General features: G+C 63.5%; 1 protein-coding gene across 1 annotated transcript in view; it reads left to right on the top strand.

The window, feature by feature from the left end:
- Positions 1-2,987: 2,987 nt before the first annotated feature.
- COL5A3 (collagen type V alpha 3 chain) overlaps positions 2,988-17,187 on the top strand; it is a gene marked incomplete at both ends in the record, with an annotated part of 30,760 nt that continues 16,560 nt past the window's right edge. Inside the window, 29 exons of the mRNA XM_080636201.1 lie at positions 2,988-3,054; positions 6,708-6,866; positions 7,681-7,894; positions 7,975-8,137; positions 9,437-9,559; positions 9,643-9,774; positions 10,148-10,243; positions 10,322-10,465; positions 10,545-10,592; positions 10,682-10,723; positions 10,804-10,866; positions 10,999-11,073; positions 11,161-11,244; positions 11,467-11,523; positions 11,626-11,679; positions 11,749-11,802; positions 11,911-11,964; positions 12,085-12,138; positions 12,212-12,265; positions 12,342-12,386; positions 12,468-12,521; positions 13,593-13,637; positions 13,755-13,808; positions 13,900-13,944; positions 14,023-14,076; positions 14,160-14,204; positions 15,640-15,693; positions 15,788-15,832; positions 15,969-16,022. Coding sequence (XP_080492327.1) covers positions 2,988-3,054; positions 6,708-6,866; positions 7,681-7,894; positions 7,975-8,137; positions 9,437-9,559; positions 9,643-9,774; positions 10,148-10,243; positions 10,322-10,465; positions 10,545-10,592; positions 10,682-10,723; positions 10,804-10,866; positions 10,999-11,073; positions 11,161-11,244; positions 11,467-11,523; positions 11,626-11,679; positions 11,749-11,802; positions 11,911-11,964; positions 12,085-12,138; positions 12,212-12,265; positions 12,342-12,386; positions 12,468-12,521; positions 13,593-13,637; positions 13,755-13,808; positions 13,900-13,944; positions 14,023-14,076; positions 14,160-14,204; positions 15,640-15,693; positions 15,788-15,832; positions 15,969-16,022 — 2,232 coding nt within the window. The remainder of the gene's footprint in view (positions 3,055-6,707; positions 6,867-7,680; positions 7,895-7,974; positions 8,138-9,436; positions 9,560-9,642; positions 9,775-10,147; positions 10,244-10,321; positions 10,466-10,544; positions 10,593-10,681; positions 10,724-10,803; positions 10,867-10,998; positions 11,074-11,160; positions 11,245-11,466; positions 11,524-11,625; positions 11,680-11,748; positions 11,803-11,910; positions 11,965-12,084; positions 12,139-12,211; positions 12,266-12,341; positions 12,387-12,467; positions 12,522-13,592; positions 13,638-13,754; positions 13,809-13,899; positions 13,945-14,022; positions 14,077-14,159; positions 14,205-15,639; positions 15,694-15,787; positions 15,833-15,968; positions 16,023-17,187) is intronic.

The raw sequence follows: 17,187 nt of genomic DNA, 5'->3' as shown, positions 1-17,187 counted from the left end.
CAAGCCAAAGGCGCTTAAGAGCTCACGGGGTCACGTGGGGAGAGGGAGCAAAGCCGGACGGGGGGGGAGATGGGGGCACACCATAACCTCAGTGTGGGGTTTGTGCCCCATAACCTCAGTGTGGGGTCTGTGCCCCATAACCTCAGTGTGGGCTCTGTGCCCCATAACCTCGCTGTGGGCTCTGTGCCCCATAACCTCAGTGTGGGGTCTGTGCCCCATAACCTCGCTGTGGGCTCTGTGCCCCATAACCTCAGTGTGGGGTCTGTGCCCCATAACCTCAGAGTGGGCTCTGTGCCCCATAACCTCGCTGTGGGCTCTGTGCCCCATAACCTCAGTGTGGGCTCTGTGCCCCATAACCTCAGAGTGGGCTCTGTGCCCCATAACCTCAGTGTGGGGTCTGTGCCCCATAACCTCGCTGTGGGCTCTGTGCCCCATAACCTCAGTGTGGGGTCTGTGCCCCATAACCTCAGAGTGGGCTCTGTGCCCCATAACCTCGCTGTGGGGTCTGTGCCCCATAACCTCAGTGTGGGCTCTGTGCCCCATAACCTCGCTGTGGGGTCTGTGCCCCATAACCTCAGTGTAGGGTCTGTGCCCCATAACCTCAGTGTGGGCTCTGTGCCCCATAACCTCAGTGTGGGGTCTGTGCCCCATAACCTCAGTGTGGGGTCTGTGCCCCATAACCTCGCTGTGGGGTCTGTGCCCCATAACCTCAGTGTGGGCTCTGTGCCCCATAACCTCAGAGTGGGCTCTGTGCCCCATAACCTCGCTGTGGGCTCTGTGCCCCATAACCTCAGAGCGGGCTCTGTGCCCCATAACCTCAGTGTGGGGTCTGTGCCCCATAACCTTGCTGTGGGCTCTGTGCCCCATAACCTCGCTGTGGGCTCTGTGCCCCATAACCTCGCTGTGGGGTCTGTGCCCCATAACCTCGCTGTGGGCTCTGTGCCCCATAACCTCGCTGTGGGTTCTGTGCCCCATAACCTCAGAGCGGGCTCTGTGCCCCATAACCTCGCTGTGGGCTCTGTGCCCCATAACCTCGCTGTGGGCTCTGTGCCCCATAACCTCAGTGTGGGGTCTGTGCCCCATAACCTCAGAGTGGGGTCTGTGCCTCATAACCTCAGAGTGGGCTCTGTGCCCCATAACCTCAGTGTGGGGTCTGTGCCCCATAACCTCGCTGTGGGGTCTGTGCCCCATAACCTCGCTGTGGGCTCTGTGCCCCATAACCTCAGAGTGGGGTCTGTGCCTCATAACCTCAGAGTGGGCTCTGTGCCCCATAACCTCAGTGTGGGGTCTGTGCCCCATAACCTCGCTGTGGGGTCTGTGCCCCATAACCTCGGTGTGGGGTCTGTGCCCCATAACCTCAGTGTGGGCTCTGTGCCCCATAACCTCAGTGTGGGGTCTGTGCCCCATAACCTCAGAGCGGGCTCTGTGCCCCATAACCTCAGAGTGGGCTCTGTGCCCCATAACCTCGCTGTGGGCTCTGTGCCCCATAACCTCGCTGTGGGGTCTGTGCCCCATAACCTCAGTGTGGGCTCTGTGCCCCATAACCTCGCTGTGGGCTCTGTGCCCCATAACCTCAGTGTGGGGTCTGTGCCCCATAACCTCGCTGTGGGCTCTGTGCCCCATAACCTCGCTGTGGGCTCTGTGCCCCATAACCTCGCTGTGGGTTCTGTGCCCCATAACCTCAGAGCGGGCTCTGTGCCCCATAACCTCGCTGTGGGCTCTGTGCCCCATAACCTCGCTGTGGGCTCTGTGCCCCATAACCTCAGTGTGGGGTCTGTGCCCCATAACCTCAGAGTGGGGTCTGTGCCTCATAACCTCAGAGTGGGCTCTGTGCCCCATAACCTCAGTGTGGGGTCTGTGCCCCATAACCTCGCTGTGGGGTCTGTGCCCCATAACCTCGCTGTGGGCTCTGTGCCCCATAACCTCAGAGTGGGGTCTGTGCCTCATAACCTCAGAGTGGGCTCTGTGCCCCATAACCTCAGTGTGGGGTCTGTGCCCCATAACCTCGCTGTGGGGTCTGTGCCCCATAACCTCGGTGTGGGGTCTGTGCCCCATAACCTCAGTGTGGGCTCTGTGCCCCATAACCTCAGTGTGGGGTCTGTGCCCCATAACCTCAGAGCGGGCTCTGTGCCCCATAACCTCAGAGTGGGCTCTGTGCCCCATAACCTCGCTGTGGGCTCTGTGCCCCATAACCTCGCTGTGGGGTCTGTGCCCCATAACCTCAGTGTGGGCTCTGTGCCCCATAACCTCGCTGTGGGCTCTGTGCCCCATAACCTCAGTGTGGGGTCTGTGCCCCATAACCTCGCTGTGGGCTCTGTGCCCCATAACCTCGCTGTGGGCTCTGTGCCCCATAACCTCAGTGTGGGGTCTGTGCCCCATAACCTCAGTGTGGGCTCTGTGCCCCATAACCTCGCTGTGGGGTCTGTGCCCCATAACCTCGCTGTGGGCTCTGTGCTCCATAACCTCGCTGTGGGCTCTGTGCCCCATAACCTCGTCGTGGGCTCTGTGCCCCATAACCTCAGTGTGGGCTCTGTGCCCCATAACCTCAGTGTGGGGTCTGTGCCCCATAACCTCGCTGTGGGCTCTGTGCTCCATAACCTCGCTGTGGGCTCTGTGCCCCATAACCTCGCTGTGGGCTCTGTGCCCCATAACCTCAGTGTTGGGTCTGTGCCCCATAACCTCGCTGTGGGGTCTGTGCCCCATAACCTCGCTGTGGGCTCTGTGCCCCATAACCTCGCTGTGGGCTCTGTGCCCCATAACCTCAGTGTGGGCTCTGTGCCCCATAACCTCGCCGTGGGCTCTGTGCCCCATAACCTCGCTGTGGGTCCGGGCTCTCTCTGGCTCCCCCTCTGGCTCCCCCCCGTTGCGGGGCCGGGTCCCGCCCGCGGGCCGGAGGCGGGCGCTGCCGTGGGGCCCGGTCCTGCCCCCTCTCCCTCCCCTCCCTCCGTCCCTGCCGCCCGGTCCCAGCCGCGGTCCCAGCCCCGGCCATGGAGCCGGCCCCGCTCCTCGCCGCGCTCCTCACGGCGCTGCAGGCGCTGCCCGCGGCCCGCGCAGGTACCGGGGGGGGGGGGGGGTCCGCCTTCAGCACCACGGACAGGGCCCCCCAGGGGGGTGGGGGGGAGATGGGCACCCCCCGAGTGCCTTGCTTTGGGGTGCCCCCCCCCGGGGACAGAGGGTGGGGGGGTCCCCTTTCTGTCTATGGGGGGCTATGGGAGCTATAGGGGGGCTATGGGGGACTATGGGGGCTACGGCGGCTATGGGGTGGTATGGGGGCTATGGAGGGCTCTGGGGCGGTATGGGGGCTATGGGGGGGCTATGTGGGCTATGGAGGGCTATGGGGGCTATGGAGGGCTATGGGAGCTATGGGGGCTACGGGGCTAGGGGGGCTATGGGAGCTACGGGGTCTATGGGGGCTATGGGGGCTATGGGGGCTATGGGGTCTATGGGGTGCTATGGGGGCTATGGGGGCTATGGGGGCTACGGGGTCTATGGGGGCTATGGGGTGCTATGGGGGCTACGGGGGCTATGGGGGCTATGGGAGCTACGGGGGCTATGGGGGCTATGGGGTGCTATGGGGGCTATGGGAGCTACGGGGGCTATGGGGGCTATGGGGTGCTATGGGGGCTAAGGGGGCTATGGGGGCTATGGGGGCTACGGGGGCTACGGGGGCTATGGGAGCTACGGGGGCTATGGGGGCTATGGGGTGCTATGGGGTGCTATGGGGGCTATGGGGTGCTATGGGGGGTGCTATGGGGGGGGGCTATGGGGGGTTGTGGGTCCCGTCCCCATCCCGGCTTTGCCCCCCCCGGTACCGGGGTTCGCAGCCCCGGGGGGGGGGGGGGGGTTCCCCGGGGAGCCCCCGGCAGGAAGCGGGGTCAGGAGGGGCCTGGGAGCGGCTCTGCCGGAGCCGGGGTCAGCCCCAGCCCTGCCCGGGCCTCGGGGTGTCGGGGGGGGGGAAACGGGGGACCCCCCCTCTGCATCCCATGGATGAGGGGGGTCCCATGGATGGGGGGGTCCCATGGATAAAGGGGGTTCCATGGATGGGGGGGGTCCCATGGATAAAGGGGGTTCCATGGATGAGGGGGGTTCCATGGATGAGGGGGGTCCCATGGATGGGGGGGGTTCCATGGATGAGGGGGGTCCCATGGATGAGGGGGGTTCCATGGATGAGGGGGGTCCCATGGATGGGGGGGTCCCATGGATGAGGGGGGTTCCATGGATGAGGGGGGTCCCATGGATGGGGGGGGTTCCATGGATGAGGGGGGTCCCATGGATGGGGGGGGTTCCATGGATGAGGGGGGTCCCATGGATGGGGGGGGTCCCATGGATGGGGGGGGTCCCATGGATGGGGGGGGTCCCATGGATGAGGGGGGTTCCATGGATGAGGGGGGTCCCATGGATGGGGGGGTCCCATGGATGAGGGGGGTCCCATGGATGGGGGGGGTCCCATGGATGAGGGGGGTCCCATGGATGCGGGGGTCCCATGGATAAAGGGGATCCCGTGAATAAGGGGGGTTCCATGAATGGGGTGGTCCCATGGATGAGGGGGGTTCCATGGATGAGGGGGGTCCCATGGATAAAGGGGGTTCCATGGATGCGGGGGTTCCATGGATAAAGGGGATCCCGTGAATGAGGGGGGTTCCATGAATGGGGTGGTCCCATGGATGAGGGGGGTCCCATGGATGAGAGGGGTCCCATGGATAAAGGGGATCCCGTGGATGGGGGTGTCCCTTGGAGAAGGGCTCTATCCCATCGCGGGGGGGGGGTCCCATCCCTGGGGGCTCTCCCGCCCCCGTGGTGCCCATCGGGATGCCGGGGGTGGAGGAATGCGGGGCTGGAATCCGCCGGGACCGGCGCTGCGGCGCACGCAGCTGCCTGGCGCGGGGCCGGCGCCGCTTGGCCGGACACAGGCAGCGGCAGGGCCGGGGCCGCGCTGTCCCCAATGGGTCCTGAGCGCTGTCCCCAATGGGTCCTGAGCGCTGTCCCCAGTGGGTCCTGAGCGCTGTCCCCAATGGATCCTGAGCGCTGTCCCCAATGGGTCCTGAGCGCTGTCCCCAATGGGTCCTGAGCGCTGTCCCCAGTGGGTCCTGAGCGCTGTCCCCAATGGGTCCTGAGCGCTGTCCCCAGTGGGTCCTGAGCGCTGTCCCCAATGGGTCCTGAGCACTGTCCCCAATGGGTCCTGAGCGCTGTCCCCAATGGGTCCTGAGCGCTGTCCCCAATGGGTCCTGAGCACTGTCCCCAATGGGTCCTGAGCGCTGTCCCCAATGGGTCCTGAGCGCTGTCCCAATGGGTCCTGAGCGCTGTCCCAATGGGTCCTGAGCACTGTCCCCAATGGGTCCTGAGCACTGTCCCCAATGGGTCCTGAGCTCTGTCCCAATGGGTCCTGAGCGCTGTCCCCAATGGGTCCTGAGCGCTGTCCCCAATGGATCCTGAGCGCTGTCCCCAATGGGTCCTGAGCTCTGTCCCAATGGGTCCTGAGCGCTGTCCCCAATGGATCCTGAGCGCTGTCCCCAATGGGTCCTGAGCGCTGTCCCCAATGGGTCCTGAGCGCTGTCCCCAATGGGTCCTGAGCGCTGTCCCCAATGGGTCCTGAGCTCTGTCCCCAATGGGTCCTGAGCGCTGTCCCCAATGGGTCCTGAGCTCTGTCCCAATGGGTCCTGAGCTCTGTCCCCAATGGGTCCTGAGCTCTGTCCCAATGGGTCCTGAGCGCTGTCCCCAATGGGTCCTGAGCGCTGTCCCCAATGGGTCCTGAGCGCTGTCCCCAATGGGTCCTGAGCGCTGTCCCAATGGGTCCTGAGCGCTGTCCCCAATGGATCCTGAGCGCTGTCCCCAATGGGTCCTGAGCTCTGTCCCCAATGGGTCCTGAGCGCTGTCCCCAATGGATCCTGAGCGCTGTCCCCAATGGGTCCTGAGCTCTGTCCCAATGGGTCCTGAGCTCTGTCCCCAATGGGTCCTGAGCTCTGTCCCAATGGGTCCTGAGCGCTGTCCCCAATGGGTCCTGAGCGCTGTCCCCAATGGGTCCTGAGCACTGTCCCCAATGGGTCCTGAGCTCTGTCCCAATGGGTCCTGAGCGCTGTCCCCAATGGGTCCTGAGCGCTGTCCCCAATGGGTCCCGAGCGCTGTCCCCAATGGATCCTGAGCGCTGTCCCCAATGGATCCTGAGCGCTGTCCCCAATGGGTCCTGAGCTCTGTCCCAATGGATCCTGAGCGCTGTCCCCAATGGATCCTGAGCGCTGTCCCCAATGGGTCCTGAGCTCTGTCCCAATGGGTCCTGAGCGCTGTCCCCAATGGGTCCTGAGCGCTGTCCCCAATGGGTCCCGAGCGCTGTCCCCAATGGGTCCTGAGCGCTGTCCCCAATGGGTCCTGAGCGCTGTCCCAATGGGTCCTGAGCACTGTCCCCAATGGGTCCTGAGCACTGTCCCCAATGGGTCCTGAGCGCTGTCCCCAATGGATCCTGAGCGCTGTCCCCAATGGGTCCTGAGCTCTGTCCCAATGGGTCCCGAGCGCTGTCCCCAATGGGTCCTGAGCTCTGTCCCAATGGGTCCCGAGCGCTGTCCCCAATGGGTCCCGAGCGCTGTCCCCAATGGATCCTGAGCGCTGTCCCCAATGGGTCCTGAGCGCTGTCCCCAATGGATCCTGAGCTCTGTCCCCAATGGATCCTGAGCGCTGTCCCCAATGGGTCCTGAGCTCTGTCCCTGCTCTCGCAGTGGATGTGCTGCGGGCGCTGGGGATGCAGCACGGCCGCGACGGCGTCTCCATCACCGCCGGGCTCTGCCCGCAGCGCCCCGGGACCCCGGAGCCGGACCTGGCGTTCCGGGTGGATAACGGCACCCAGCGCAGCGCCCCCACCCGCCTGCTCTTCCCCGGTACGGCTGCCCCCATCCCCGGGTACCAGCGCCCCACAATGGGTACCCTATGGTGGGGACCCAACAATGGGTATCCAATGATGGGTGCTCCAATGTTGGGTTCCCAATGTTGGGTTCGCAATGATGGGTACCCAATGATGGGTACCCAATGATGGGTACCCAATGGTGGGTATCCCATTGATGGGTGCCCCACTGATGGGTTCCCAATGACGGGTTCCCAATGATGGGTACCCAATGATGGGTACTCAATGGTGGGTATCCCATTGATGGGTGCCCCACTGATGGGTTCCCAATGATGGGTTCCCAATGATGGGTACCCAATGATGGGTACTCAGTGTTGGGTATCCCAATGATGGGTGCCCCACTGATGAGTTCCCAATGATGGGTTCCCAATGATGGGTACCCAATGATGGGTACTCAGTGGTGGATATCCCAATGATGGGTACCCAATGATGGGTGCCCCACTGATGGGTTCTCAATGATGGGTACCCAATGATGGGTTCCCAATGATGGGTACCCAATGATGGGTACTCAGTGGTGGATATCCCAATGATGGGTACCCAATGATGGGTGCCCCACTGATGGGTTCTCAATGATGGGTACCCAATGATGGGTACTCAGTGTTGGGTATCCCAATGATGGGTGCCCCACTGATGGGTTGCCAATGATGGGTGCTTTAATGATGGGTGCTTCAATGATGGGCACCCACTGATGGGTACCCCACTGATGGATACCCCACTGATGGGTTCCCAGTGATGGGTTCCCAATGATGGGCGCCCCACTGATGGATGCCCCCGTTTCCTCCCCACTGCAGACGGCTCCTTCCCTGTGGACTTCTCCATCCTGGCCACGGTGCGCGCGCGGCGCGGGGCACAATCCTTCCTGCTCTCCGTGTACGATGAGCGCGGCGTGCAGCAGCTGGGCATGGAGCTGGGGCTCTCCCCCGTCTTCCTCTACGAGGACCAGGATGGGAATCCCCCTCCGGAGCGTTATCCCACCTTCCACAGGGTCAACCTGGCTGATGGCAGGTGCGTGCTGGAGCAGCGCGGGGACGCAATGGGACCGGTCCCTCCGCTCCCTTTGGCTCCAGCGAGCCCCGTGTGTGCAGGTGGCACCGCGTGGCCCTGGCCGTGGAAGGCACCAACGTGTCCTTGCTGGTCGATTGTCACCTCGTGGCCACGCTGCCGCTGGCGCGGGGACCTCGGCCCCTGCTCAGCACCCAAGGGGTCACCGTGTTCGGGGGGCGCCTGATGGATGAGGAGCTCTTTGAGGTGGGTCCATCCCTGCATCCTTGGGCCACAGCCTTGTCCTGCTCCTGACATGGGGGGCACCCACTGGGCACGGTCTGGAGAGGCCCCAGTAGCACTGGGGGTGCTCCCTGTCCCTCTGCTGTGTCCCCATCCCCTCTGCTGTGTCCCCATCCCCTCTGCTGTGTCCCCATCCCCTCTGCTGTGTCCCCATCCCCTCTGCTGTGTCCCCATCCCTTCTGCTGTGTCCCCATCCCTTCTGCTGTGTCCTCATCCCCTCTGCTGTGTCCTCATCCCCTCTGCTGTGTCCCCATCCCTTCTGCTGTGTCCCCATCCCTTCTGCTGTGTCCTCATCCCCTCTGCTGTGTCCTCATCCCCTCTGCTGTGTCCCCATCCCCTCTGCTGTGTCCCCATCCCCTCTGCTGTGTCCCCATCCCCTCTGCTGTGTCCCCATCCCTTCTGCTGTGTCCCCATCCCTTCTGCTGTGTCCTCATCCCCTCTGCTGTGTCCTCATCCCCTCTGCTGTGTCCCCATCCCTTCTGCTGTGTCCCCATCCCTTCTGCTGTGTCCTCATCCCCTCTGCTGTGTCCTCATCCCCTCTGCTGTGTCCCCATCCCCTCTGCTGTGTCCCCATCCCCTCTGCTGTGTCCCCATCCCCTCTGCTGTGTCCCCATCCCTTCTGCTGTGTCCCCATCCCCTCTGCTGTGTCCCCATCCCTTCTGCTGTGTCCCCATCCCCTCTGCTCTGTCCCCATCCCCTCTGCTGTGTCCCCATCCCTTCTGCTGTGTCCCCATCCCCTCTGCTGTGTCCCCATCCCCTCTGCTGTGTCCCCATCCCCTCTGCTGTGTCCCCATCCCCTCTGCTGTGTCCCCATCCCTTCTGCTGTGTCCCCATCCCCTCTGCTGTGTCCCCATCCCCTCTGCTGTGTCCCCATCCCCTCTGCTCTGTCCCCATCCCTTCTGCTGTGTCCCCATCCCTTCTGCTGTGTCCCCATCCCCTCTGCTGTGTCCCCATCCCCTCTGCTGTGTCCCCATCCCTTCTGCTGTGTCCCCATCCCCTCCCTGCATTCCTGCTGCCTGCAAATGTCAAGGGCCACGGGCAGAGAGGCACCATTGAGGCAGCGAGGGGGCCCCCCCCGGTGTCCCCACAAGGGTCCCTTTGTTCACTCCCCCCCTCTGCCTGCCCAAGGGGGTGCCTGCCCCGAGCCGTTGGCTCCCACGGGGATGCTGTTGGGCACGGGCACCCCAAGAGCCGTGGGGTGCGGTTATGGGGGGGTCGGACCCCCCCTCCCTCCTGTCCCCCCCCCTTTGCTCCTTGCTGCAGGGTGACATCCAGCAGCTGCTGGTGCTGCCCGAGCCCGAGGCCGCCCGCTCCTATTGCCAGCTCCACATGCCAGGCTGCGACCAGCCCCTGCTCTTCCCGCTCCAAGCCCCATTCCCGGAGGAGGTGAGCATCCCAGGGCCCCCTTGGGACCCCCCCGAGCATCCCTGCAGGGTCCCTCATGTCTGCATTGGATCCCCCCTTTGCAGGGCAGCCCGGAGCCCTCCGCTGCCCCGCGCCGGAAGGGCAGGAAAGGGAAAGGCAAGCGCAAGGGCAAGGGCAAGAAGAAGAGGAACAAGGAGGTGGTGGAGCAGGATGAGGCCTCTGTGGTGGGCAGCCAGGTAGAGAACGTGCTTAACCCCTCCCAGTTAACCCAGTGAGCCCAGTTCAGACTCGTGCACGCTGGGGTGCCCCCAACCCACTCTGAAGGGAGCGGGGTGCACCCGGCTGCACCCCAAGGCTGCGGCCGCCGGTTCCGCACCATCCTGCACCCAGAGCCGTTCCCAGCCTCCCCCCTTTGCCTGGCCCGGGATGCAGCTCCCGCAGCTCCAGTGCCGGTGGAGCCGGACCTTTGGCTGCGTTGGCCGCGGCCGCCCGGCTCCTCCCTGGGATCTGTGGGAGCTGTGGATGAGTCAACCTTGGAGGAGCCGTGGCCGCGCTCCAGGAGCTGCAGCAGCTCCATCCCTCCGCTTTCCCTCCGCCTCATCCCAAAAGGGGCCCGATCCGGATGTCCTCAGCACCTGGACGCCAGCACCCAGCTTCCAGCCGCCCTCCACCGCCGCCGTCAGCATCACCCTGAGCCCCTCCATGGTAACAGCGCAGCGGGGGGGGGGGGGGGGGGGGGGGATCCCCCCTTCTTTGCATCCCTGCATCTCCCCGATCCCATAGGATGCTGGTGAGGAGCTGGAGGAGGACGGCGCTGGCAGCGCGGGCTATGAGGGCTTCGACCCCCGGGATCCCGGGATCTGGAAGCGCTTTGGCCCCGCTGACCGGGATGAGGGGGTGATCCCGGCTGCCCGGGTACCACCGGGGGTGAGGATGGGCCCCCCCCCCGCACACTCGGCTGCCTTGGAGCCCTTCCTTCCAGCCCCACGTTGTTCTCCTCATGCAGGTGCTTGGCTTGAAGGGGGACAAGGGGGAGCCAGGCAGCGTGGAGCCGGTGAGTGGGGCCCCAGGAGCCTTGTGCCCCCCCCTCTCCTCCTCCGGGACCCCCCCTCTGAGACGCTCTTGGGGCCTCTTTCCCTTTAGGGTCGTCGATTCGAGGGGCCCCCGGGACCCCCGGGCGCTGCGGTGAGGAGCCGGGAGCTGCGGTGGGAAGGGCTGGGAAGGGCTTCCCAAAGCCTCACCTCGGTGCCTTTGTGTTCCCATAGGGAGAACCGGGGCCCCCGGGACCACCGGGGCTCCCAGGGCTGCCCGGGGACCGCGGGGATCAGGTACGGAGCAGCCGGGGCTCTGCTGGGACCTGTCGGTGCCTGCGGGGTGATGGAGCTGCAAGCCCTGACCTGACAGCTTGGCTCAGCCCCCTCCTTTCCCTTCCCTTCCCATCCCATCCCATCCCATTCCAGGGTCCCGCGGGACGGCCGGGCCTGCCTGGAGCTGATGGGATCCGCGGCCCCGCAGGGACCATCATCATGCTGCCGGTAAGAGCAGGATGGGTCCCTCCGGTGGGGAATGGGGACATGGACCCAGGGATGCTCCGTGTCCCTCATCCTGCTCCTTCCCTCCAGTTCCAGTTTGGAGGCGACTCCCTCAAGGCTCCCACTGTTTCCTTCCAAGAAGCTCAAGCCCAAGCGATCCTGCAGCAGGCAAAGGTGGGGACCCCCCCTCTCCAAGCCCTCTTCTTCCTCCTTCCCCTTCATCCCTCTTCCTCCTCCTTCCCCTTCATCCCTCTTCCTCCTCCTTCCCCTTCATCCCTCTTCCTCCTTCCCCTTCATCCCTCTTCCTCCTCCTTCCCCTTCATCCCTCTTCCTCCTTCCCCTTCATCCCTCTTCCTCCTCCTTCCCCTTCATCCCTCTTCTTCCTCCTATCCCCAGCTTGCCATGAAGGGTCCCCCAGGTCCCATGGGGCTCACCGGCCGCCCCGGCCCCCTGGTGAGTACCAGTGCAGGGAGCCCCCCGCATCGAGCATCTCCCTCAGCATCACCGCGTGCATCTCCCCATCATCAATGAAACCCTCCCCTCTTGTTATTGTAGGGTCTACCAGGACACCCGGGCCTGAAAGGGGATGCAGGGGACATGGGGCCGCGGGTGAGTGGGGCTCGGTGGGGCCGGCGCCTGCACCAGACCCACCTCTGACGTTCTCCTCCTCTCCATCAGGGGCCCCGCGGGATGCAGGGAGCACCGGGGCCACCGGGCAAGCTGGGCAGACGGGTAACACACCTGGGGGTCACCTTCTGCCCCCCCCCAGGATCCAGGAGGCCCCGTTCCCATCCCCATCCCAAAGGAGCCCTCAGCCCCTTCCCATTCCTCTCATTACAGGGTCGTGCTGGAGCTGACGGTGCCAGGGGGCTCCCGGGGGAACCCGGTCCCAAGGTGGTGTGAATGGGGCAGGATGGGTGCTGAGAGGGGGGACAGGACCCCCATGTCCTTGTTGTTGTTGGGGGGGGGGGGGGGTGATGTGGGGCTCACCCTGCTGCTTGTCCCACCCCATAGGGCGACAGAGGCTTCGATGGGCTGCCGGGGCTGCCGGGCGAGAAGGGCCACAGGGTAAGGGGGGCCAGCGCCGTGTCCCCTCCGGTCCCCTCCATCCCCATCCTGCTTCACCCTCCGTCCTCTGCAGGGGGACGTGGGCAAGCCGGGACCCGCAGGACCCCCTGGGGAGAAGGGTGCCAAGGTGAGGAGCAACGGGAGGGATGGGGAAGGCTCTGCCTGGGGCTGGGATGGGCTCAGCTCCTCTTTGTCCTCTCCAGGGCTCCGACGGCCTCCCGGGACCGCGGGGGCAGGCGGGGGAACCTGTGAGTGCCTCTCCCAGCCTGGGGAATGGGGGGTGCTGGGGGCAGCGGGGCCGCCTCGACCCCTCCTCTCCTTGGTTTTAGGGTATGAGAGGCTTGAGCGGCTCCCGTGGCTCCCCCGGGCCCCCTGGACCACCGGTAAGAGCCTGCTCCTGTCCCCACCTCAAACCACTCGTCAGGCCGGGCAGGGCAGCACCGTGGGATGGGCAGCACCGTGGGATGAGCATCCCCTTGGGATGAGCATCGGGATGAGCATCCCCTTGGGGTGCAGCATCACCTTGGGATGAGCAGCACCTTGGGATGAGCATCAACTTGGGGTGCAGCATCCCCTTGGGATGAGCAGCACCTTGGGATGAGCAGCACCTTGGGATGAGCATCATCTTGGGGTGCAGCATCACCTTGGGATGAGCATCCCCTTGGGGTGCAGCATCCCCTTGGGATGAGCATCCCCTTGGGGTGCAGCATCACCTTGGGGTGCAGCATCCCCTTGGGATGAGCATCCCCTTGGGATGAGCATCACCTTGGGGTGCAGCATCCCCTTGGGATGAGCATCCCCTTGGGATGAGCATCACCTTGGGGTGCAGCATCACCTTGGGGTGCAGCATCACCTTGGGATGAGCATCACCTTGGGGTGCAGCATCACCTTGGGGTGCAGCATCACCTTGGGATGAGCAGCACCTTGGGGTGAGCATCCCCTTGGGATGAGCATCCCCTTGGGGTGCAGCAGCACCTTGGGATGAGCAGCACCTTGGGATGAGCATCACCTTGGGATGAGCATCCCCTTGGGATGAGCATCACCTTGGGGTGCAGCATCACCTTGGGGTGCAGCATCACCTTGGGATGAGCAGCACCTTGGGATGCAGCATCCCCTTGGGATAAGCATCCCCTTGGGATGAGCATCACCTTCGGGTGCAGCATCACCTTGGGATGAGCATCACCTTGGGGTGCAGCATCACCTTGGGATGAGCATCACCTTGGGATGCAGCATCACCTTTGGGTGCAGCATCCCCTTGGGATGAGCATCACCTTGGGATGAGCAGCACCTTGGGATGAGCATCACCTTGGGGTGCAGCATCACCTTGGGATGCAGCATCACCTTTGGGTGCAGCATCATCTTGGGATGCAGCACCACTTTGGGATGAGCATCACCTTGGGGCTCAGCATCACTTTGGGAGCAGCATCCCCCAAGCCTCCCTCCTTTCTCCACAGGGTACCAGTGGCATTGACGGAGCACCAGGACCTAAAGGCAACGTGGTGGGTGCCACTGGGAGCCCCCCCGCCTGGATTAACCGGGATGCTCCTGGAATGGGGAACAAACCCCCTCTGAGGAGGGATTCGCTGCACTAATGGACCTTCTCTGCCCTTCCCTAGGGAATGCATGGGGAGCCGGGACCCCCGGGGCAGCAAGGGAACCCTGGCCCACAGGTACATGAAGGTGATGGGTGCCAATGGGGGTCCCCATGGGGCTGGGGGCACCCTGAGCCCCTTCCCATCACCCTGCTGTGTTGTCCCACAGGGTCTGCCCGGCCCCCAGGGCCCCGTGGGGCTGCCGGGGGAGAAGGTGAGTGAGGACCTGGCGTGGAGGGCAGGGATCTGATCCCAATCCCTCTGCATCCCTACACCTCCCGCTCCCCCCCAGGGCCTGCCGGGAAAGCCGGGAATGCCGGGCGTAGCTGGAGCCACCGGGCCCCCGGTGAGTGGCAGCCAGGGGCTGCGGGAGCGCTGCGGGAAGCGCCGGGAAGCATCCCAAATCCCGGCTCTTGTGCATCCCTGCAGGGTCATCCTGGCCGGGAAGGGGCAGCGGGAGAGAAGGGCCTACAGGTAACGGGGGTGCCCCCACTCCTTATGCCCTGGGATGGGGGAATGGAGTCCTTATTGCCATGGGAATGGGGTCCTTATTCCATGGGGAATGGAGTCCTTATTGCCATGGGAATGGGGTCCTTATTCCATGGGGAATGGAGTCCTTATTGCCATGGGAATGGGGTCCTTATTCCATGGGGAATGGAGTCCTTATTGCCATGGGAATGGGGTCCTTATTCCATGGGGAATGGAGTCCTTATTGCCATGGGAATGGGGTCCCTATTCCATGGGGAATGGAGTCCTTATTGCCATGGGAATGGGGTCCCTATTCCATGGGAAATAGAGTCCTTATTGCCATGGGAATGGGGTCCTTATTCCATGGGGAATGGAGTCCTTATTGCCATGGGAATGGGGTCCTTATTCCATGGGGAATGGAGTCCTTATTGCCATGGGAATGGGGTCCCTATTCCATGGGAAATAGAGTCCTTATTCCAAGGGGAATGGGGTCCCAATTCCAAGGGGAATAGAGTCCTTATTCCAAGGGGAATGGGGTCCTTATTCCATGGGGAATAGAGTCCTTATTCCAAGGGGAATGGGGTCCCAATTCCAAGGGGAATAGAGTCCTTATTCCAAGGGGAATGGGGTCCTTATTCCATGGGGAATAGAGTCCTTATTCCAAGGGGAATGGGGTCCTTATTCCCATGGGGAATAGAGTCCTTATTCCATGGGGAATGGGGTCCTTATTCCATGGGGAATGGAGTCCTTATTGCCATGGGAATGGGGTCCCTATTCCATGGGAAATAGAGTCCTTATTCCAAGGGGAATGGGGTCCCAATTCCAAGGGGAATAGAGTCCTTATTCCAAGGGGAATGGGGTCCTTATTCCATGGGGAATAGAGTCCTTATTCCAAGGGGAATGGGGTCCCAATTCCAAGGGGAATAGAGTCCTTATTCCAAGGGGAATGGGGTCCTTATTCCATGGGGAATAGAGTCCTTATTCCAAGGGGAATGGGGTCCTTATTCCCATGGGGAATAGAGTCCTTATTCCATGGGGAATGGGGTCCTTATTCCCATGGGGGATAGAGTCCTTATTCCATGGGGAATGGGGTCCTTATTCCCATGGGGAATAGAGTCCTTATTCCAAGGGGAATGGGGTCCTTATTCCATGGGGAATAGAGTCCTTATTCCAAGGGGAATGGGGTCCTTATTCCCATGGGGAATAGAGTCCTTATTCCAAGGGGAATGGGGTCCTTATTCCCATGGGGAATAGAGTCCTTATTCCAAGGGGAATGGGGTCCTTATTCCAAGGGGAATAGAGTCCTTATTCCAAGGGGAATGGGGTCCTTATTCCCATGGGGAATAGAGTCCTTATTCCATGGGGAATGGGGTCCTTATTCCCATGGGAATGGGGTCTCAATTCCAAGGGGAAGTTCCCATCTTTGCTGTCTCTGTCCCAGGGCCCTGTGGGTGCCCCAGGTCCCATTGGGTACCCAGGACCCCGTGGGGTGAAGGTAAGTGCAGCCCCCCCGCCAAAGGCACAATGTGGGGGTCCAGGGGGTGCCCCCCCATTGGGGTCTCCCCTTTGACCCCCCTGTGTCCCTGCAGGGAGCTTTTGGTGTGCGGGGCCTGAAGGGCAGCAAAGGGGAGAAGGTGAGGGGGGACAATGGGGGACAATGGGGGTGCTGTGGGTGCCCCTGCGGTGTTGGGGGGCACTGAGGGTGGGGGGACCCCACCTTTGCCTTGGGATTTGGGGCTCAGCCCCCCCCCAAATGTGCCTTTTGTGCAGGGAGAAGATGGATTCCCTGGCTTCAAGGGGGACCTGGGCCCCAAGGGGGACAGGGTAAGGATGGGGGGTACCACTGGGGTGCTGCAGGATGGGGGGGTGCCATTGGGGATGCTGCAGGATGGGGGGTGCCATTGGGGTGCTGCAGGATGGGGGGTGCCATTGGGGATGCTGCAGGATGGGGGGTACCATTGGGGTGCTGCAGGATGGGGGGGTGCCATTGGGGATGCTGCAGGATGGGGGGTACCATTGGGGTGCTGCAGGATGGGGGGGTGCCATTGGGGATGCTGCAGGATGGGGGGTACCATTGGGGTGCTGCAGGATGGGGGGTACCATTGGGGGTGCTGCAGGATGGGGGGGTACCATGGGGGGTGCTGCAGGATGGGGGGTACCATTGGGGATGCTGCAGGATGGGGGGTACCATTGGGGGTGCTGCAGGATGGGGGGTACCATTGGGGTGCTGCAGGATGGGGGGGTGCCATTGGGGGTGCTGCAGGATGGGGGGTGCCATTGGGGTGCTGCAGGATGGGGGGGTGCCATTGGGGGTGCTGCAGGATGGGGGGTACCATTGGGGTGCTGCAGGATGGGGGGGTGCCATTGGGGGTGCTGCAGGATGGGGGGTACCATTGGGGGTGCTGCAGGATGGGGGGTACCATGGGGGGTGCTGCAGGATGGGGGGTACCATTGGGGTGCTGCAGGATGGGGGGTACCATTGGGGTGCTGCAGGATGGGGGGTGCCATTGGGGGTGCTGCAGGATGGGGGGTACCATTGGGGTGCTGCAGGATGGGGGGTACCATTGGGGGTGCTGCAGGATGGGGGGTGCCATTGGGGTGCTGCAGGATGGGGGGTACCATTGGGGTGCTGCAGGATGGGGGGTGCCATTGGGGGTGCTGCAGGATGGGGGGTGCCATTGGGGTGCTGCAGGATGGGGGGTACCATGGGGGGTGCTGCAGGATGGGGGGGTACCATTGGGGATGCTGCAGGATGGGGGGTACCATTGGGGGTGCTGCAGAATGGGGGGTACCATTGGGGTGCTGCAGGATGGGGGTACCATGGGGGGTGCTGCAGGATGGGGGGTGCCATTGGGGGTGCTGCAGGATGGGGGGTGCCATTGGGGTGCTGCAGGATGGGGGGTGCCATTGGGGGTGCTGCAGGATGGGGGGGTGCCATTGGGGGTGCTGCAGGATGGGGGGTACCATTGGGGTGCTGCAGGATGGGGGG

Source organism: Psittacula echo, assembly GCF_963264785.1.
Source record: "Psittacula echo genome assembly, chromosome: 30".
NCBI classification, from domain to species: Eukaryota; Metazoa; Chordata; class Aves; order Psittaciformes; family Psittacidae; genus Psittacula; species Psittacula echo.
The sequence above is the reverse complement of the archived record's forward strand: the minus strand, read 5'-3'. Positions and strand labels throughout refer to the sequence as shown.